General features: G+C 45.7%; 1 protein-coding gene across 4 annotated transcripts in view; it reads right to left on the bottom strand.

The window, feature by feature from the left end:
• CACNA2D2 (calcium voltage-gated channel auxiliary subunit alpha2delta 2) overlaps positions 1-22,518 on the bottom strand; it is a 588,723-nt gene that overhangs the window by 562,157 nt on the left and 4,048 nt on the right. For 3 of the 4 annotated variants that reach the window (XM_073352554.2, XM_073352555.2, XM_073352560.2), the window contains exon 2: positions 2,019-2,100. In XM_073352554.2, coding sequence (XP_073208655.1) covers positions 2,019-2,100 — 82 coding nt within the window. Of the gene's footprint in view, positions 1-2,018; positions 2,101-8,289; positions 8,354-22,518 lie in introns of those variants that run through there. The other variant, XM_073352556.2, reaches the window with a different exon arrangement.

Raw genomic sequence — 22,518 nt, 5'->3', positions numbered from 1 at the left:
CCTTTAAGTCAACGGAATGGGGTTGGTTGTGCGGACGCATTCATTTTAAAAACTGACCTAACATGGCTAAATTCGACCTAACCCCGTAGTATAGACCAGGCCTGAGTCAGTCCCAAACCAAAGTGCCTTTGTCATGTTTAGAGTGGTGTTTTGCTGGAGGTGGTGTCTTTCAGATGAGATACAAACCCAAGGGCCTGTCCAGATGGCACTTTTTGCAACAGAGGGAGCATTAGTCAGTCCCTAACTTTAAACAATGATGTGCTCCTGCTCCCTAAATATCCCCAAATGGATACAGTACTCCCTTTTCACTTCTTGTCCTAAACTGCTCTGTGCTGTTAAACAGCCGCCACACTGCATCCCAGACTGACTGGACAACAGTGCTGTATGTGTGTACAGTTTGTAAAGCTCTTTGGGATGAAAGGCAGCTAGGTTTGAATTCAATGAAGCTCTGCTGATTTGCACCAGCTAGGGATCTGCCCTCTAAAGTAAGTGTCATTCATTTTAAATTCTGCTTATGAAATCAACCCTCAAGCACCATACCAGGTCCCCCATTTGTTGATCCATAGATAACCTTGGCTATTCTTTTACGATTACAACAAGACATTCAGTCGGGTGATGTTAAAAGTTGTCAGTAGCCCACCGCTTGCTTGTACAGTCACCAGATATAGGAACAATGTACAAATTGCTCTTTCTACTTCACTAGATACCAAAGTTATTAGTCCTGTGGACTTTAAACCTGTCTGATTTCAACTGATCCTGTGCTATTCAATTACAGCTTGGGGAACCCTATGCCACAAGAATAATTAAACCGAAGGAAGTGATTACTCTTACCTGCAATTTACTGACTGGTCAATGGGAAACAAGGGCTGATAAAGCAGAACGCAACTTAATGTTTGTATTAGACAGAAGACTATTTCATTTTGGATTCCGATGCACCTATTTAACATGCATGGGAGCGAAAAGCAAAAGGAGACTAAAATTATATGAATGTGCGGTCACAGATGTGGAACTAAGCAGTGGTCCTTCCCAGGTGTTCTTCTGAAGAGCATGTTGTCCATTGTGTCTCCACACACATGCAATCAACCATATAGATGTCTAACCCTATATAGGATGTGCTGGGAGCTCAACACCAAGAGCCCAGTTCTGATCCAAGAGCTTGTCTATATGCAAAGCTGTCCCAATTTAACTAACAGCATGATTTTAAAACCTGATGTCTTTAGGATCCTTAGACTTCCAGTGTTTCAATATTTAATTCAGATTATTCCATTTAAAATAACTAATAAAGTGATGTTGGAAGTGTTAGAAAAAGGAGGGAGAGAAGGCACTGGAGGCTGAAGTCCACCCCCCCCCCCCATGCTGTACCGGCACTGTGGAAATAGGGCAGGCTTCCCTTTCACTACCCCAGCTCGGACTTGGAGGGATCACTTCCAGGAACGAGGAGGGAGTTCTGCTGCTACAGACCATTCAGTCCCTGGCTTCTCAGCTTAGCTCGACAACGAGAAACAGAGGGGTGAGGAAACAGGGGCCTCTACAATGGTATTTTATTTGTAAACACCTGTGTGCGGAGAAGCAGATTGTTATTTGCCAACTAAAAATCACCATGTTTCATTATGGTATTTAGGTGCAAACCAACCACTCAGATTATTCTCTGAATGCAGCCTGTTTTAAGAGTGACAATTTCAACTTACAAGGCAAATAAGAGCACTGTCTCTCCTTGGCAGCACAAACAGCTGGATTTAGTGTGTGTATGCTGTGCAGTACAGGGAAAGAACACAACGAGGTGCTGAGATAACAGTCGTGTGCAACCATATAGAAACCCACGTAGATGGATACAAAACACACATGCACACTTGATAAATGCATCAAATTGACTATCAACCAGAGGCACAGGCAGCTGTAACCCTGCGCGCAGAAAGATGGTGACTTATTACAAGTGTTCACACAGGCAGCTTCTCTAGAATAGGAGAGCTGCTCAGCGCCACAAGGAAGGAAACAGAGGGCAAGAGAGAAAGGCTTACCCCTCTGAGCTGCTGGACACCACCAAATAGTCTCATCACTCCATCAATCTCCTGCTCCAGCCTCCTGGCCCAGTACTGCATCCTGCAAGAGGGGGAGGGAGAGAGAGAGTCAGAGCCCTGACACTTAGTAGATCAGCAGGATAACTGAAGGGGGAGGGAGGAAATCGGTGCCCACAGCTAAGTTTACTGCACTCTGTTTCTGCAGTGTCAGATGTGGGCAGAATACCAAGAACATCTGCCCTTAGAGTTAAGGCTGGAGCTTCAGGACTTTTAAGTTTACACACAGAGGAAAGGGGAAGGGGTAGGTAGGCAAAACAGAAATTGCGAAGTGCCTCTTTTTGCCCTTTTACTAAGCACGAGAGACAGATAATCGTGCAATCCCAAAGGGACTATTCAAGGCCTGGGTGGTTCAGTGCTTGGCTTTTGCTATGGAGAACAGCTTATCACTCCTGCAGGGCTGTTTGGCAAGAGCACCCATAGAACCAGTTCAGGATCAGCAATGTCCTCCAGCCAGGGACTATGTCCTGTCCCAGCTAGGGAATGGACAAGAGGCTATAACAGGGCTTTCCCAACGTTAAATTTATATGACTGCAAGGCCACAAGACAGCATTTGACACACTTGGGAGCCTAATATTGGATCAGGAGAATCCCAGGGCTCAACTAATAAGCAGCCCCAATATTTCTCACTCCCATAAGAAGTGGTGCTGCCAGGTCTGAGGAGATGTTATTGGCAAAGCTGCCTCTTGGGTTACTTGACCAGAATGGGATGGGAAGCTGCAGCATGGACTACACAGTGTCACTCCTATGTACAGATCACTTTACGGCAAGAGTTCCCACTGCTGTCAAGCCTGCATCTGCCCACAGCACACTCCATACTCCCTCCTCCACTTCAAAAAAAAAATTTATTTTTAGTTGTAACAACAAAAAACCCTCCTCAAATCCACATCTTTTAATCCTCTTCCGCTTTTAACAAACTTCCCTGACTTCTTTAATTCCTGGCCATGTAAATGTTAAATCTCCCACCTGGCCTGGAAAAGTGCTGCTGGCTTGTCTACATCCCAATTATTATTATTTTCAGTGCTATTCCCATGGCACCTTTTATCTCTAAGTGCTGCATCGGAAAAAGGAGCCAAAGACGAGTAGATGAAACTGAGGCCAGTTGTGGAAAGCAGGAAGCCAGCCTCACAGCAAGTAGGATCATGCAGTGGAGAGGGCAGAAAGCAATAGAGCTATCAGCCTTGGCTCATTTTAAATCCAGGAAAATTCCCCCAGATCAGGGCTTTATGCACACACGCTACAGCCCTGCTGCCACTGAACCAAACTAGCTTCTCCGCAAGGACAAGAGATGGGGAAACCCAACTTATGAGAGGATTGTAGTACTGTATTTTACAATCTAATGATGGTCAGCCTTGGGCCAGTATGTATTTCCATTAGGCACAAATTCCACTGAGGGAACCCCCCTGCCCCGACACACACAGCTTCTCTTTTAGAGCAGAAGCACCACTTGTAAACACCTGGAGTGGAGGCACCTAAGGAGGACAGGAATCTGGTCCAGCAGATACCCATATTATTCACGCAGGTGGCGCTCTTGCCAATTGTTAACGTTACACAGGAGGCTGCCAACAGAAGGCTGGTATAACTGCGCAATCCAAGCTTACAGAATTAATCATGCTGAAAACCCCATCTATGATTAAACTGGTCTAATGTTCTAAAGCAGGTGCCGCTGTGATTTTTGCCCTCAGGAGCTTGGTAGGAGGAGGAGAAGGCAGGCAGGGGAGCAGATGGGCAAGAAAGCAGCAGATACATTTTCTCTGAGAAGCAGAGAGCAGACAGCAAAGCCACCTGGACAGCTGTTTTAAAGGTGGAGGGTCACAAGTTCTAGAAGCCCTCCAAGGAGTTTACACAGCTGGTATCTTTCACTGAATTCCAGCTGCCTACAGTATCTGTCCATCCCGTCTCTCTCTAGGAACACTGGATTTGCCATATCAGATGAAACCTATAGCCCATCTAGTCCAGTATCCATTAATCCTTAATAAAAAAAGTCTCCAAGTGCCATCAAGGCACAAGATTTCAGACAGTTCTAACTATATGGAAAGTTTGACACGTCTACATTATTCTGTTAAAATCATTCAAGACATACACACACACAAAACTGACACGGGGTGCTCATTTTCTTAATTTTTAAATTAATTTTAACTCAAATTAACTAACCAAGTTACTTATATCCACAGAAAATTCATTCTGTGCCCAAACAATAAGTGCTGTCATTTTGGGGAGGACATACATAAGAAAAACAAGGTTGGAATTTTGTTTTAAGTGGAAAACTCAACTGAGCCTTACCTCTGGAGCCACAACCGGCATCTCCATACCCAAGTATCTCTGGCCTAGCCTGCACCAGTGGGTTGTCAAGTGGGACGTGTATCCCCCCAGGGGGGTTGGGGGGGGAGGGGGGTACAGCAACTCATCTAGATGTTTGCCTAGTTTTTCAACAGGCTACATAAAAAGCACTAGCAAAGTCTGTAAAAACTAAAATTTCATACAGACAAAGACTTGTTTATACTGTTTCTTAACCTGGGAGGTCACGATTTATTTTTATAATTATATGGTAAAAATGAAAAAAAGTCAGCAATTTTCAGTAATACTATACTGCGACAGTTATATATTTGTGCCTGATTTTGTAAGCAAGTAGTTTTTAAGTGAAGTGAAACATGGGGGTATGCAAGACAAATCAGACTCCTGAAAGGGGTACATTAGTCTGGGAAGGTTGAGAACCACTGGGCTTACACTACAGAAGATTTGCCAGTATAGTTATAGCAACAAACTCTCCTAGCGTGGATGCAGCTTACTGGGGAGGGCGAGGGGGAAGAGTGTTTACGTCAGTTCTCTGAACAAAACAGGCTACACCAGCAAAATGACTTTTTTGCCAGTATAACTGAATATACTAGGGCTTCTGTCAGTATTGAATGGTCAGAGAAAAATAATCACAGTCCTACCTGACATTGCTACACCAGCAAAAGTTTGTAGTGTAGACCTGGTTTATATCTATGGATTTCTAAATGCAGTCATCACTATAACATTTGGGACCAGCGATTCTGGTGACCAGGAATGTCCAAGGCCAGGCACATCCTAGAATTTCACATCCTTCACTCACCACTTGCCATGTTCTGGGTAAGAAGGTACCATTTAAAAATATATTACTATTCTTCTATCTCAGCTGATCTCCTGTTTCTGTGATTGTCCCACTTGAAATTTTACAAAAAGGGATTAGAGTAAGGATGAAAAGGGCAAAGAAACCGATATGTCATTATGCACAGAGATTTTACTTTGAAGCAACTCTGGTATGGAAGCTGTAAGCAATAAGACATGACTGTCATTGCATCTCTAGGCCATTATTGCATGCCTCACGTGGTGTTACGGGGCTCGAGGAGCAATAATTCCTCGAAATGCTCAGCCCGGAGTGTCTTACCACTCTTGTGAAATGGCATTTATAAATAAAATATAAAGCAAACAGCAAGGCCGTTGCACTTACTGGGATACTATTGACACAGATGCATTACCAGTCACAAGGCCCCATTTGCGACCTACGCGCTAAAGCCTTTTCCTAAATTTAATTCCAGCTGCAGAAGCCTGAAGTAGCCTTCTCTTGAGAATTAATATGGGAGAGGAGGATGTCCCAAAGACAGGAGTTTTGGGTCACTACTGAGCAAGCAGCTAGATAGGCAGCTCTAGTGAAGCTATAGTGAGGCTGCTCATCGTCCCACCCTCTGCCCCCTTTAAAGACTATCTTGCGCAGCTTACCTCAGTCCCCGCTAAAAGCAAACCCTTGACCATGTGTGGCCGCAATGTGTAAATTCAAGTTCCCTTGACACTCAAAAAAAGCAAAAGGTCATTTTGTGTATTTGGTGGTTCCCCTCCCCTTCCATCTGCACAATTTATAACCTGCTGTACAATTTGTAACAAAGAATATCAAGAAATCTTTTAAAAAAGAGCAACTAAGTCCTTTGTCATGTTCTCCTCAAAGGAAGCTTTGAAAATGTTAATTGATTTCATAATCTGCATAATTTAAAAAAAAAAAAAAGAAGAAAAAACCCTGCACTTCAAAAATATTTACTAGCACACGCATCCCGTGCTGCAGTCCAACCTGCGCCAGATGGGAGCCAGAGAAGTTTGCAGCTGCACATACATTCCTGCAGAAAGGGGGGGGAATCTCTTTTCTGACTGCTCTCCTATTCTGGACATACCTGGTTTGGGCCCAGGGCAAGTTCCCCGTTTTACACAAACCAGTCCCCCGTCTCAAGGTCCCATACCTCCACGGAAGACTTTGGTTAATACGTCTGAGCTGCTGTCACCACCACCATTCCTGGGGGTGTTCGTTGGAAAGGGAATGAGAATTCCCATGGAGTCAGGGAACACCCCTTCCTTGGCCCAATGGCCCCCCCTCAATTTCTGCATGCAACAGACTGCATTCCTTAGCACTGGTCTTTTCTGCACAGCAGCCCTCAGTCACAAGCAAGCCACCGAGCCAGGTCAATTCCATTTGTTAGTGGTCTCAAGAATGTCAAAGGACAAGGGGGAAAACAACTTGCTGAGAGGATAAACTTGCTGCTCCCCTAGGACTCAATGGATTATACAGAAAGCGTTCTGTACAAGCGTGCACACTTAATGCTGTGTGTTCAGCCAAGAATGCTTCACTCTGATTCCTGTGTTTTGGTTCAATGCCCAAATATCACTATTTAATAAGGTTATTAATTATAGTGTCGTCTAATTTTTGCTGTGCAGGAACTTTCCCTTTTAATTGTCTTATTCTTCAAAATGCTTAATTCTCTAACTACCATCACATACGTGTGCATTCTTCATTTCTTATATATCTGAAAAGGGAAGCCCTATATAAGCCAATATTTACCGGCCAAAAAAAAAAAAAAACACACGACCCAACCTTTGTTGTTGTTGAACAGGACTTCTGGAGAGTACTGGCTTGTAACAGAACAGCCACAGAAATTGCTGGCCACTCTGCCAGTCATTTTCAAACCTGCTACAGGGTCATTTTCATGACTCCCTGTTAATTTCATGTACGTGCACAGGTGTTTATCAGGAATAAGGGCAAGAAAATACCTAGACAATTCACTCACACACACACCCCCACCCACACCCCCCCCCTCAAGATGTTACTCACCCATTATCACCCCACAATAAAGCAACTTGGAGGGGATGAAGGAGAGAGAAATTCCAGAAATCCAATGGAAGAAAGATCTATTAAGAAGACAGAATGGTTGGATAGATAGAACCCTGGACTGGGATTCCCAGGTCTTCCACTGACATGCTGTGTCACCTCGGCCATGTCACTTCCCCTCTCTGTGCCTTTGTTTTCCCCTCCCACTCAGTCTTGTCAGCTCACTGCAGCAGACAGTCTCTTAATGCATGTTTGTACAGTATCTAGCACAGAGGGGCCTTGACCTCAGTTGGGTCCTCCAGACCTCGGTGTAATAATTAATAAATAAGTAAATAAAAATCAGAGGGATAATCTGCGGAGGTGACTTTATTGGCCTGCAACCTAGACCAGGACAAATGATGTGAACAAAATGCCGCAAATACTAGATTACATTTTGTAATAAGAAAAGGAGTACTTGTGGCACCTTAGAGACTAACCAATTTATTTGAGCATAAGGATAATTCAGTAAATAAATTTAAAAAGGTTTGCAAAAACCATGCTGTCAGGGTTCCCTCCCCACTCTGAACTCTGGGTACAGACGTGGGGACCCACATGAACAACCCCCTAAGCTTATTTCTACCAGCTTCGGTTAAAAATTCCCCAAGGCTAAAACCCCTTTTGTCCTTGGACGGTATGCTGCCACCACCAAGTAATTAAACAAACATTCAGGGAGGGCCACTAGGAGCCCTATCTCCCCCAAAATATCCCCCCCAAGCCCTTACACCCCCTTTCCTGGGGAGGCCTGAGAATAATATCCTAACCAATTGGTTACAAAGTGAGCACAGATCAACCGCCGCCGCCGCCCCCGGGTCTTAGGATACTGAAAATCAATCAGGTTCTTAAGAGAAGAATTTTATTTAAAGAAAAAGGTAAAAGAATCACCTCTGTAAAACCAGGATGGAAGATAACTTTACAGGGTAACAAAAGATTCACAAACACAGATGAACTCCCTCTGGGCTTAGTTCAAAGTTACAAAAAACAGGAATAAACCTCCCTCTAGCAAACAGAAAATTCACAAGCTAAAACAAAAGAATCTAACAAGCCTTGCCTGGCTTTACTTACTATTTTTGTAATATTAGCAACTGGTTCAGGATTGGTTGGAGGAGATGGATTTCAGCCTGGCCCCTCTCAGTCCCAGGAGAGAGAACACCCAACAAAAAGCACAAACAAAGCCTCCCCCTCCCCAGGTTTGAAAGTATCTTCTTTCCCCATTGGTCCTTTTGGTCAGGTGCCAACCAGGTTATTTGAACTTCTTAACCCCTTACAGGTAAGGAGGAATTCTAGGCTACCCTTAGCTGTATGATTATGACACATGCTGTTTGTAGATGTCTGGCCAATAGAAAGAGGATAAGTTAATTGGTCAAATGTAGTAAATACCATACTTAATGGTACTGCGAAGGGTCCCCGCAAGATTGATGTATCCCTTTATCAACTCACACACACTCCCACTGCCCTGGTAATAAAAACCAAACAGCAAAGCACACCACAAGAAATCTCTTTTGCAGACAGTGAGGCAGAGGGGAGGGAAATTGCAGCATGGGACTCCCCAAACCAGTCACTGTCCATCTCAGAGTGGGTTTCTTCATTACGTGACCATTCGGAAAAATGCAGCCATCACATGAAGGGCACTGGAATTTTAGCAACATTATTTTGGAACTCTTCCACCTGAGGATCCCAAAGTCCTTTTCAACCATGAAAGAACTAAGCCTCACAGACTCTCAAAGCCTGAGTCTGATGCTGTAGCAACACTGGGTTACAGCTGTTTAAGTGAGAGCAGAATCATTCTGTGGCCTGCGTTGTGCAGGAGGTCAGACTAGATGATCATAATGGTCCCTTCTGACCTTAGTACCTATGAATCTATGCAGGTGAGGTGCAAGGCAGTCATCCTCAGCCAAGGTACGGAGAAATTAAGCCAATGCCAAAACAGCAAGTCCAGCTGCCTAACTGCTAGATAAAGCTTCTTCCTCTCCCCCCCTTTCCAAAATCCTTGATCATACCTACACTAGTGTAAATCAGGAGTAACTGTACAGAAGTTGGAGTTACACCAGGTTTCTAATGTTTTAGAGTGAAACTGGAACCACGCCCTTAAACTCTTAAAGCCTCTAACAGAACTGAAGAGCTGCAAGATACTGCTTTAATAAATAAGTGAATAGGTGTCAGTTTTATAAAGCCTATTTATTGCCTGAAGGAAGTTCACCCAACAAATTCCCATCAAGCCCTCGTGACTGACAACGTCCACACATCACCATGCAATCAGCTAGGTGCACAATGGTTTACATTAATACCTCCCTCTGTGCCGCCACTATCTCGGCTGTTTCACCACTCTCTCAGCTGCTACAATGTCTTTCAGCCATGATGAGGATGGAGGGGTTGAAGAGAACCCATCCCCCGGTGTAAGGCGAGAGCTGGTCTAGCAAAGCTTCTGCGAGCAGCATGAATTATTAACTGACTTTATGATGTAACGACAGACACACTGGGTTATTTGTTTATTGTGTATAATTCATGGCTCTCTTGGGAGGCAGACAGGGAGGGGTGGAGGAGATCATTGCAGTTCTCGTTTGTTCCAGGAAAGGAATATCAGATGGAAAGCAAAGCTGCCCAAAGGAAAGCAGTCCCAGCTTCCACAAAGCAGCCCATGGGATTCCAGCACCCAGCTGGGGACCAAAGCACATGCTCCACAGCTTGGAGAACTAGCAAAGCAATCAGACCGACATAGCCAGTTGGCAAGAACTCAGATACTCTGTGTCTGGGCACTGGTGACAAAGGATGCCAGACTATTTCCTAACGATGTTCTGATCAGTGGTCAGTCCTGGGGCCACTTTTGTTTGCTGACGCCGTGGGTGCTCTGGGGCAGGAGCACCAACAGGAAAAAATTAGTGGGTGCTCTGTACAAACCGGCAGCCAAACTCCCCTCAGCACCTGCCCCACGCCTCCCCCCCCTCCAAGCGCACCGCGTCCCTGCTCCTCCGCCCACCTCCCAGTGCTTCCTGCCCAGCCACTGCCAAACAGCTGTTTGGAGGCACTTAGCAAGCTCCAGGAGTGGGGGAGAAGCAGGAACGTGACGCGCTCAGGGGAGGAGGCAGGGAGGAGGTGGGGCCTGGCATTTGGGGAAGGAGTTAGAATAGGTGCAGGGAGGGGGCGGAGTTGGGATAGGAACTTTGGGAAAGGGGTTGGAATGGGGGCAGGGCAGCAGTGGGAAGGGTGGGGCAGGGGGCAGTCGAGCACCCAGGGGAAAGAGGGGAAGTTGGCACCTATGCCTGGGGCATTCAACTGCCAACTAGACATCAAGCTGTTGATCGCTACCCGTTGAGCCCAACAATCTAGCCAGCTTTCTATCCACCTTATAGTCTATTCATCCAGCCCATACTTCTTTAACTGCTGGCAAGAATACTGTCAGAGACGGTAACAGAAGCTTTGCTAAAGTCAAGATATAGCTCATCCACAACTTTCCACATATCCACAGAGCCAGTAATCTCATCATAGAAGGCAATCAGGTTGGTCAGGCATGACTTGCCCTTGATAAATCCATGTTGACTGTTCCTGACCACCTTCCTCACCCCAAAGTGCTTCAAAATGGTTTCCTTGAGGAACTGCTCCATGATTTTGTCGGGGACCAAAGTGAGGCTGACCAGCCTAGTTCTCCGGGTTCTCTTTCTTCCCTTTTTTTAAAATATGGGCATTATATTCTCCCCGTTTTTACAGAGAGGGAACTCTGAGGCACAGGGGTTAAGTAACTTGCCCAAGTCGAGGGAGGTCCTGGATGATTGGAAAAAGGAAAATAATCACCTGTGTGTTATGGGGATGGCCTAGTTAATGCTGAACAGCTCTGTGACAAGGTTGTCCAACGGCTCTTCCTTTGTAAATGTCACTCAGCCAGAATCCTTAAGCAGCCCCAGAGGGAGTCTGGCAGATCAGAATCGAGGCAGGGCTGTGGTTGCATCACCTGTTTAATGCTGCTAAGGTGTTTGGGAGAAGCGGACACAACTTTACCTTTTCTCCCTGCCTTGTCCCCTTCTTCCTCTGCGTTGGCTTCACTGTGCCTAAGCTCTAAAAACATACAGGAGAGTGGCTCCTTTAAATAAAAGGCCAGCTGTAGCACTGATATAGGTCTTCCCCAGGCCTCACAAGTTAAGCTGGGTTTTGTGTTGCCACTGAAGGGAAACTAGATTGTATCCATTTGTGTTGTCGCCCTGTGGAGTGAGCCATGTGCTTGAGGTTGGGGGTCTGTGACCAGCTAATGCTTAAAATTTGGCTCCTTTCCTGCTCCTCCCCCACTCCCGGAGCTTGCTAAGTGCCACCAAACAGCTGTTCGGCGGCAGCTGGGCGGGAAGCACTGGGAGGTAGGCGGAGGAGCAGGGACGCGGCGCACTCAGATCAAGAAGAGGAGGAGGAGAAGGAGCGGGGCAGGTGCTGAGGGGAGTTTGGCTGCCGGTGGGTGCAGAGCACTCACTAATTTTTCCCCATTGGTGCTCCTGCCCCAGAGCACCCAAGGAGTCAGTGAACAAAACCAGCCCCAGGACTGACCCCTGGGGCCATAGGCTTCAGTATTGGGGCTGGTTTTGTTCAACATCTTTATTAGTGATCTGGATGATGGGATGAATTGCATCCTCAGCAAGTTTGCAGAGGACACTAAACTGGGTGGGGGAGGGGAGAGGTACATATGCTGGAGGGTAGGGATAGGGTCGAAAGTGACCTAGACAAATTGGAGGATTGGGCCAAAAAAAATCTGATGAGGTTCAACAAGGACAAGTGCAGAGTCCTGCACTGAGGAAGGAAGAATCCCATGCACCGCTACAGGCTGGGGACCGACTGGCTAAGCAGCAGATCTACAGAAAAGGACATGGGGATCACAGTGGATGAGAAGCTGCATATGAATCAGCAGTGCGCCCTTGTTGCCAAGAAGGCCAACGGCATATTGGGCCGTATTAGTAGGAGCATTGCCAGCAGATCGAGGGAAGTGATTATTCTCCTCTATTCGGCACTGGTGATGCAACACCTGGAGTACTGTCTCCAGTTTTGGTCCCCCCACTACAGAAGAGATGTTGACAAATTGGAGAGTCCAGCAGAGGGCAAAGAAAAGGATTGGGGGCTGGGGCACATGACTTATGAGGAGAGACTAAGGGAACTGGGCTTGTTTAGTCTGCAGAAGAGTGAGGGGGGGATTTGATAGCAGCCTTCAACTACCTGAAGGGGGGTTCCAGAGAGGATGGAGCTAGGTTGTTCTCAGTGGTGGCAGATGACAGAACAAGGACTAATGATCTGAAGTTGCAGTGGGGAAGGTCTAGGTTGGATATTAGGAAACACTATTTCACTAGGAGGGTGATGAGGCACTGGAATGGGTTACCTAGGGAAGTGGTGGAATCTCCATCCTTAGAGGTTTTTAAGGCCCAGCTTGACAAAGCCCTGGCTGGGATGATTTAGGTGGTGTTGGTCCTGCTTTGGGTAGGGGATTGGACTAGATGACCTCCTGGGGTCTCTTCCAACACAAATCTTCTATGATTCTATTTCCACAGAGCCAGTCAAAGGCAGAACCAGGACTAGAACCCAGGAATTCCAGACTCCCAGTTCTGTGCTCAAGCCTCAAAAGGGTACGTTTACACTGCCAGTGAAGGTGTGACTGTAGCCTGTATAGGCATACCCCTGCTAACTTTAATCTAGCAAGCACAGGTAATAACAATAGTGTAGATGTTGCAGCATGAGCTAGCAACCGGAGAATGTATCCAGTGTGCTTGTACTTGGGCAGCTCTGAAGCCCATGCTGCTACATCTACACTACTGTTATCCATGCTAGCTAGCTTAAATCTAGCACGAGTAGGCATACCTTTACTTGCAGCATAAGGAGGCAGTAATCAATTCAGAAGGAAGGATGCTCCCACAGAGAGTGACACCCCAAGGAACCTGCCATGCTTACCAACACACTCTCTCTCTCTCTCTCACACACACACACACACACTAGAAACCGGAGAACCAAAGATAATTCACATTTTTGTTTTCAATGCCAATATTCATTTATGAAATCAAAAACTCTTGTTTGCAGGCAACCAAAAAGCTTGTGCAGAGAATATCCAGAGTTGTTGGGTTTTTATTTTTTTTTCCCCTAGAAGACAAAACCAGTTTTTAATGTGGCACTCTTGATGGGTCTTATGACATCATCAACCCCTTTCTATTTAGAATAATGACTTCTTCCACACGCCAAGAGATTTGAAATTACCTGTGAAATATATTTCCCTAGGCGCAGGCTCAAGAAGCATGTAAATTACCCAGGCTAATGGACTCTAGAATTCTCTCTCTCCAACATACACACTTCCACTCCCAGTTGGAAATGTTCAGATGAGATCATGGGAGACATGCTAAGGGGTAAATATTTGTGGGATGAGAGAGTTGTTGTGCTGAGGCTCCCCCAAGAGCTAGCTCTGCCTTTAGGAGCCAAGATACACAAGCCTTATACAGAGATAGCACAAGCGAGCACCTAGTAAGAAGTTGGTGCACTGTCAGCACAAAAATGTAATTTTAAAAGAGCGCTTTCTTGGGGCCATTGCCTGGCCATAATTTCCAAAGCACAAGCAGCCAAACTTACTATGGATTATGCTGGAGAATGCACCCCTTTAAATCTTCAAACACCCAATGTTATGGCACGTTGATCAATTGGCAGCAATTCCTCCAACTCTTCTCTCAACTCCTCAGAGAAACAGCCCTGTTCAAATATACATTAAGCTCCTCGCTTTGGTGCCAAGGCGCTTGCCAGAGTCTGGCCCCCAGAGTCTGGATTCCACAAGGACAATTCCCATCCACCCCAAGACAGGGAAACAGGGATTCTTCCTTAGAGGTCACTCTCCTGGCCATGTCTCTACTCTCAGAGCATCAGTATATAGAACGAGATGCACTGACACCAAGAGAAGGTGCTTCGTCCATTGAGAGGAGCAGATATCTGGGAATTATATGACTTGAGTTCTATTCCTAGATCTGCTATTGACTTACTGCCTGACCTTGTCATGTCAACTCATGCCTCTGTTTCACCTGAGCTAGTTGTTGTTCATTTTGAAGTGCAAAAGTTATTAACACACACATACTAAAAGGAAGAGTTATGTAGGGGAGGAAAAGGCATGGGGAGGGAACCAAGGATGCACACGAGCGGAGAAAGACACCTAGGTGCTCATACTTCAGCAGAGAGGGAAAAAATGAAATGGGACCTGAAAATATAACTATACACACACACCCAAAAGGGCAGGACAGTCATAGAAATTAACTCTTTAGCTGGTGTAAATAGCTGCAGCTCCACTGGGGATCAGGCCATGCCACTAACAGAGCCTATTGCAGGCAGGGCTGACAACCAGCCACCTTTCACCAAAGTCATACAAATCACAAGAGCCCCCGAAGATCTATACTGAAAAAACAGTAGGTGGGAAAATAGGAATGGCCACAAGACAGCACAGAACAAAATGGGCCAAGTTTATCCCCCCAGGGGGATTCCACTGAAGCAAGTAGAGAAAGGCCAGGGATGAATTTGGCACAATGGTCTTTGCATGGATTTTTCAAAGTCAAGGTCAAGTTGCAAAGCATTTCCCAGGCACATCCATCCTGCTAAACCACGGATTGACAGAACCCGTGGTATCACACTGCTCATTTTCCAGAAGCATAACCAGGACAAGCAACTTGAGCATTTTCAACAAATAGGGCTATACAACATGTTGAGCCATTTTCCCCACCAACAGCTAAGATCTGCACACACTCTTCAGGGTCACGCTCAGAGTTCAAAATTAACGGTTAGCCCAGGCCACTAATCCAATCACCACACTATATACAAGTAATCAATCCTGAAATACTAAGTCCAAGTACAGTAACAGCAGAGAAAGTGGGAATAAAAGGAATGAGGCTGTGACAATGACATGTTTCATTGCTGTGACCCAAATGAGGACAGCGCTGGCTTCATTCACAAGATTGGCCAAAAATATTTAATCCAAATTCAGCAGTCAAAACATGGAATATTCTGAATTATGTATTTATTTATTGATTCATATTGCACCTCTTGCAACCTTCAAATGCTTTAGACAATTTTAAACTTTACACCTATAGATATCACCCCCAAAATGCAGCTGCCATTCTGTATACAAGAATTTTAGGACCAGGCAGTAAAGACATAGTCTGCACCCACTTAAACAGGAGCAGGAATTTAAGGAGGTAGATGAAAATTATTCAAATTAGAACTTGAGTCAGGACCTTATTTTCCATAACATCTGAGATGGCACCCCTTCAGGCACACACCAACTCCCCTTCCCCACCACCACACTAGAGTATCACACTTGTCCTCCTGAGTCAGCAATAAAGCAATTTGCTGAACCATCACCACCACTTCCTGCTTGGCTGTCTTTGGGGGGGGGGTCTCCCATCCATGTATTGCCTATGTCTAACTCTGCTTATCTTAGGAGAGGTCACAAATGCTATGTGGTATAGCTACATGAATGGGTAAATGCAGTTAGGGAAGAAAGTCAATGGGTTTTACAACCTATCATACGAAAAATATTGACTCTGGCCATGGGCACATCCATCCATCATTTAACTATGATCCCACGCAATATAAAAGGCTCACCCCCGATGAGAAGGCCACACACTCAGTTGCCTGAAAGCCACCAAACAAGTGACATTTATTAAGTGGCTCTTTGCAGAAAACAAGCTGCTTTCAGTGCATTTAATTACATTCACAAACAGCTCGACCCGCCAGTGCAAGACTCTACTTGGAAAGATGTCAGGAAGGGGGGGGGGGAGGGAGGAGGGAGACTGGGAAGGAGGAAGAGAGAAAAAAGATATTCTCACACACACCCGCATCACTATGGGCAAATCTCCATGCAGCATATTGACCCGAGTATTCATTCTGATCCCAGACAAAATAAAATTGTACCTTCTGAGGCAAATGAGGCATAAACAGGGATGTCAGAACGGTACGGTGTACAAGACAGCGCAGTGCAAGGGGAGAGGGAAAAGAAACCATTTATCTAAGCAGGCATGAGGTGAAATCAGACCCTGTGTCAGACCTTGGCTCTCAGGCATCCTTTCACAACTGGCCACAGAGTGGCATTACAGCTCCATTTCACCCTGCAGGATGCCTGGTTAAGAGAGCAAGGAAAGGCAGGTAAAAGAAACGCTGCCTCAGCTTGGACCACCTTAACCCTAAACACTACTTCACTGGGGTGAGAATGCTGCCCCAAATCCTCATCAAGACGGTAAATAAGAAGCGGAGGGGATTATATTTCTCTCCAAAGAGAAACTGGGTCAAGACAGCTCATTTCCAAGGCCACAGAGACAGCAAAAAAGAACAACATAGAGGGGCTCCACTCAGTCTTAGGGCAAGGGGAGGAAAGTTGGTGTCTGTGTCAAAAACATTTACAAGGCATCTCTGACATCAGGTCACATTTGTGGGGAGGGGATAGATAAGGCTGCCTAGGAATAAGTAGTGATGCATGGAAGCTCCATGAAAAGTATGTAAAATTAGATGTGCTTCTTTCCTTCACACCAAGATAAAAATCAAGACAGAAAAAACTACATCCTCCATCCTCTTTAAAAATGAAGGCAAAAGCCGAAGTTCATCCCAGATCTAACTCCACTGCCTTTAGCAGAGTTGCACTAAGAATAAATTTGGCCCCAAACCTTGAAAGCTCTTGGGTGGCCCTCTGCCTGCACACAACATGCTTCTACAGCAAAAAACAGCCTGGGAGACCGAAGATGGTGAATTCTGCTACACAGCAACACAGACAGGATGGTTCAACTGCAACAATAAAATCGTCCACTAATGCATGGTGTGTTTGGGGTGGGGGCAGCTTGTTTGGGGCTAAGTGTTGATTCACTCCCCCCCCCCCCCCCCCGTGCTCTCAAAATGGCTGTCATTCTATGGCAGGCAGTGCAATGTCATTGGCTCGGTCACTGATCTACAATTATTAAGATTCTCAGGCAAAACCAAGAGAGAATAAATGAAAACTGAGAGGTATATATGTGGAGGGAAGGCACTGATTTTTATACCCAGTTTTGCAACAAGGGCTGGGTGGGAAGGGAAAGCACAGAACCCTCTCTGAAGCTGTGATACATCTCTAATGGGCTGGAGGCTCAGAGACCTCTCTTTGGCTTGCAGGCCTTGAATAATTAAATGCAGTTTCCTCCAACCTTCTTTTCCCTGCTGTGCATGACGGGCTGCAAAATGGTTTACCATTACCTTGGGAAAGGGCTTCTTGTTCCCCTGTAGAGCCCCTGCCAGAACACAGGCCTTATGCTCCCCAGTGGAAGTGCAGGTGCATTATTTAATTGTTTTTTTCCCCTACCAAGCACAAGAAATATGTTATCAGCAGTGAATACTCAAGTATATGACTCTAATTTATAAGGCTACATCAGATATGAGGAAATGGTACTTTGGCTCCTCCTGGCTCTACTGAGTTCATTATAGAGCAGTAAAAGAGGCTCAGCCACACATAGCCCAGAATTTGGCTGAACATTCAACACACGATAAAATTGTATATTAGGTGCTCTGCTTAGCTTCTTCCTCACTTTTTTATTCCTCCTTAGTCTCTGTTTTACAGCTGCAAAAAAACCACCACCTAACTAGGAACAGGGGACTTTATCTCTTCCTGTCACTGCACCAAGCCCCTAACAAGGTGACCATTTGACCATTCTGAAGAGATCTACGTAAAGCTTATGAATCTGAGGACCTAGCTACTAGACTCTCATCAATTCAGAGGGAGCGTTATAAGTGAGACAGCTTTATAAATCACCTGGAGCATAGCAGCTGACACCAGCTGCTCGGAGGAGTAGGAATGGAGACTCTAGACTCCTTGTACCAGGCTTCGGTGTATAAAAAATGCCCCCGGGTAAGAAACGAAGTCTGATTTCAAAGCGGATCGGTGTCTTGCTATGGAAGGAGTGTTCTGGGGGCCAGTTCTGCAGTGTGTTGAAATGAGTCCATATTTATAAAGAGAATAAATTTCCTCATTTGTCACTTGAGTGGAGATGGATTCACACTCTCTCCCAATTCCTTCCACCAATTTAACAGTTTAAGGGGTAAATCTGTTTGTGTGAGGGAAGGCCAAGGAACTAAGGAAGCTAGTACTGACGACACTTCTATTTATCAACAAGTGAGGTATGCGGAGGCAGCCACAGTGCGAACCCGCGCCAGGCCTGCCGCATTGTGGAGTGTCAGCTCTGAACTGGGGGATGTTGGGGACTGAGAGGGCCAGTTAGTTCCTGCCAGAGCTCACATCTGGGGGGACCTTCAAGATGATCGCTGGCCGATACTGACTCAGCACTCTCCCCTTATGGCTTGGATTCCCTGGGTAATCTTGAGCAGGCACCGTTGTACAGCCAAATGGTCTCCTCGCTTAGCACTACACACAGCCCTTCCTTCTACGTACCAGCCTGGCGCACCCAAGCATGCTAGTGCCTGAAACCACGTGCAGCTCATTGTAACAGGAGCTTCTAACACAGCTGAAACATTATACGTTGCCTGATGCAACAGAACCCCCTTCCCACTAACCTTACCCATTTCTTCGGCAATATGTTGACATGGTCCCACCTACCTGCCCTCCAACTGTCAATACAAAACACGAAAAGCAGACAGAGAACTTTATCTAGCCAATTTATAGGCAACCCCGAGGCTTGATTCTCCAGCCCTTAGTCATGGAAATAACCCTTACTAGAGTGAGTAATCCCATAGACTTTAAGACTACTCACATGAGTAACTATTAGTCACATGGATAAGAAACTCCAAGTCTTTAGGGCATTTGATTTGTGTTCTCCCCCACCCCCAGCATAAATTGCAATTATATTTCTAACCACAGTGATTTTTGCTCTGATGCACAGTGTAATCTCACTAATTTGCACTTCATTTCGCTGCACACCTCATCATTTGCACATGGAAACAGTGGTCTCCCATTCTCATCCCCCCACACACTCCCACCACTTCTTAGAAATATAAGCCTTCTCTTAACAGCTAAGACTTCATTACTTTTACAAAATTTACTGCGGAACATTCACTAGCATGCTGTGAAGGCTCATAAATAAATTAGAGATAGACAGTCCTCGGCAGGTAAATTAACGTGCATTTTGAAATGCATTATCCTTGGTTCTCTATCATGCTTGTTCATTTACTTGCTAATTGGCAAAACCTGGTAGTTCACAATGGACAACCCCGCACCCCGCCCCAAAAAATCATCCATGTGGCAGGGGACAGTAAGACAGACCCTGATTTCAACAGCACCAATGTAAATCTGAAGTCACCAATTTCAGCGGTGTCACTGCAGATTGCACTGCTGCTAGTGAGAGGGGAATCTAGCCCACAGAAAGTAGAGTTTGACTCCTTATCTGAAAAGATATAGATACGGTAGAACTCCATTACAGCCAGTTAATAAAAGTCAACGGAAGCTGAGGGCTCCCCAAAATTCTCCCCCTGAACTCCTACATGAGAAATCTGACAGACCTTGAGAAACATCCGCACTAGAAATGCATTGGGCCCCATCCATCCTCGGTTTAATTCCATTCACTTTGCTGGAGTTACAAATGCATTTGGCTCATTACATATACACAAATTCCACTCTGTTTTGGCTGCAGTGCCCAAGGCTTTATCATAGTCAGCTACATGTCATTGAAGGTTTTATATCCCCATTAAGTGCCCAGGCCAACAATTTGATTGCTGACATAGGGCATTACCATGCAGAAGAGCCAGGATCAGGCCTCATCCCTCACTCCCTTCAATCCCCAGCTCAGTTGATGCTGGGAACTTCAGAGTCTCCCACAGGAGACAGTCCAGCATGCATTGGTCTTTTGTGCCCCCATTAGCTCATTGAGAAGCAGCTTTAGAGGAAGCTGCTTACACTCCTAATTGCAGGAAAGGATCCAGGGTTTGCAATGGAGTGCATGACAGGATATGGAAACCACATACCACACAATGTTTCTCTGGCCTGATTTAGATTCATATGCCTGGGTCTCCTGCCCTGCATCCCAACACCGCCCCCCCCCAGCACTTCACTCCAACCACTCTGGCTACAACATACTGATACACGTATCTGGAAGTGAACATAAACAGGCATCTGAATTACAGACAAAAGAACCAATTCTTCACTCTGGGAAAACGCTCAGTATATTTATCATCTGACTAATATCTTCCAGTCTCGAATGATATCGACCAGCATTAAAAGATTGTTGAAATAAGGACTCACCAAAAGAACAATAGGGAGGTTATCAAAGTTGTTGAGTAATTCTGCCCAAGTGCTTTCCTCAAAACAGTTTAGTGCATTTCCAACTCCATGACCCCATCCCAAAGAAATCTATGCCATTCAGGTTATCAGTGCTGTATAGCCCCTACAACAACAAACCAAAGTGCATATCTCAGAACTCAGGAGCAAATCTACAACAACAAACCACTGCAGACATCAATAGAGGAAACAAATTTGCTAAGGGAATGCATTTTGCTTTCCCAGGGTTCTCAGGAAAGCACATATTTAAATGTTCTGACAAGTGTGCTTCCTAGCAGAGTATTTAATTCAAGTACTTCTTGTTTGAGAATGAGTTTTAAAAAAATTCTATCCTACTTGGCTATTTCTTCAACTTAAACACAATGCGGTTGTCCATCGTACATGTACAGTGTTATACTGTAAATATAAACTCCAGCACTAGACCCTCAAGGGCGCTCTGCTGACATTTGAAGCCCCAAAGCCAATAGACTTGCTTGAGGATAAACTCCCAGGTTCCCATTTAGCCTGCAGCTGACCTTCTTCATTGGAATTTTAAGGGAGTTTTGCACAGAAACAACAGTTTCCTCAGAATGTAGCCTCTGGATTAGGCCTAGTTTTGTACTCAGAGGGATGAATTCTACCCTCCAGAGCTCAGGAGGGTCCCTGCTGATTTAAGTGGGAACCTCACACACTCAAGACCAGAACTAAGTCCTTAACAATTAAAACAAACAACTACAAAACAAAAACTTTTCCAGGGCTGAAAGAAGCAAGCCAGGGGCACCATGATGAAGGGGGTTCACATAAGCAGGGCACATGGTGCATTTAACCCATTGGCGATAAACAAGAAATGCCCCTCATTATCATATTGCCCATGAGTGACCCATACTGGGGGACGCTTAGCAGCACAGAGGGAACGGTCTTCCTGGCTTCCTCTCTGCCAGAAGGAATGTGGCTGTGGCAAAGAACATTTTAAAGTGGTAGAGAGGGGGAACAGAACTGAGAAAATGAAGAACATAGAGGATCATTAAGAGAAAAAACTGGGCCTTATTAGTGAGGGATCCTGCAGAATGAGCTTAAACACTGAGTCAGGTCAGAAACGACACGCATGCCAACTGACATAGTTCCCATAGTGGCTTCACTGTCAGGAACAAGGGCTCACATGCAGCTGTTTCAAACATGAGCCCTGAGCAAGGGATGTTTGGGGAAAGGCCAGGAGGGGGAGAGAAAGAAAAGGAGATTTCAAACATCGGAGAGAAATATAGCAAATGAATGCTTGTTTTGGACTCAGTCTGTCTGGGTCCTTCTCCAACAGCACTCTGCACAGTGCGTGAAAGCCTCACAAACAGGCCAGTTCTGTGGAGACCCCAGTAGGTCGTACCTCAGGCAGGCACAGTTTCTCACAGGGGCAGGTGGACATGCTGGACATTAGTCATTCACCGGTGGCAGACGACCCTGCTCTGCAGGCTGTTGCAGAGGAAGAGCAGAGCAATGGTCCCATTTCCTCCCCGCTCCCTTTCTAGTGAATGGCACCAGAGGCTCTTACAGCTCTGCTCAAGGGTGAGAAGAGGCTTTCCTCTCCATCCTGTGCTGTATCACAATGCAAGGGCCAACAAAATCAGGTCTTAATGGAGGTTATGTGCCTCACAACACCCCAAGAGGATCATTACCTCTGTTTTCTGAATGGGGAACTGAAGCACATCAGGAGGTTAATGCCCAAACTTACCAAAATGGCCAGTTTTGAGGCAACCTAAAAACCTCTGGAACACCTGCAGCTTCCATTGACCTCAGATGGAGCTCTCAGTGCTCCAGATAACGAGGCCTGTGGTGTCTCAAATTAAACATCTCAAAATAGATATATATCACTGCCCACTTTTGACTGCTGCCCAAGTTCATAGAGAAACGACGGTGGCAGGGCCAACAAATGAGCCCACCTCTCTGAATCCCAGCCCCTCAACTAAAAAGCCATCCCTCCTCTCCTCTGATAGTACATCTTGTTATTTGTTTGGATATCCCAGCAAGAGACTTTAGCAGCCACGTCTCACCATGGGGTGGGGGGGTGTAAAATGGTTCCAAACACACATGCT

This window comes from Lepidochelys kempii, chromosome 7, assembly GCF_965140285.1.
Source record: "Lepidochelys kempii isolate rLepKem1 chromosome 7, rLepKem1.hap1, whole genome shotgun sequence".
NCBI lineage: Eukaryota > Metazoa > Chordata > Testudines > Cheloniidae > Lepidochelys > Lepidochelys kempii.
The sequence above is the reverse complement of the archived record's forward strand: the minus strand, read 5'-3'. Positions and strand labels throughout refer to the sequence as shown.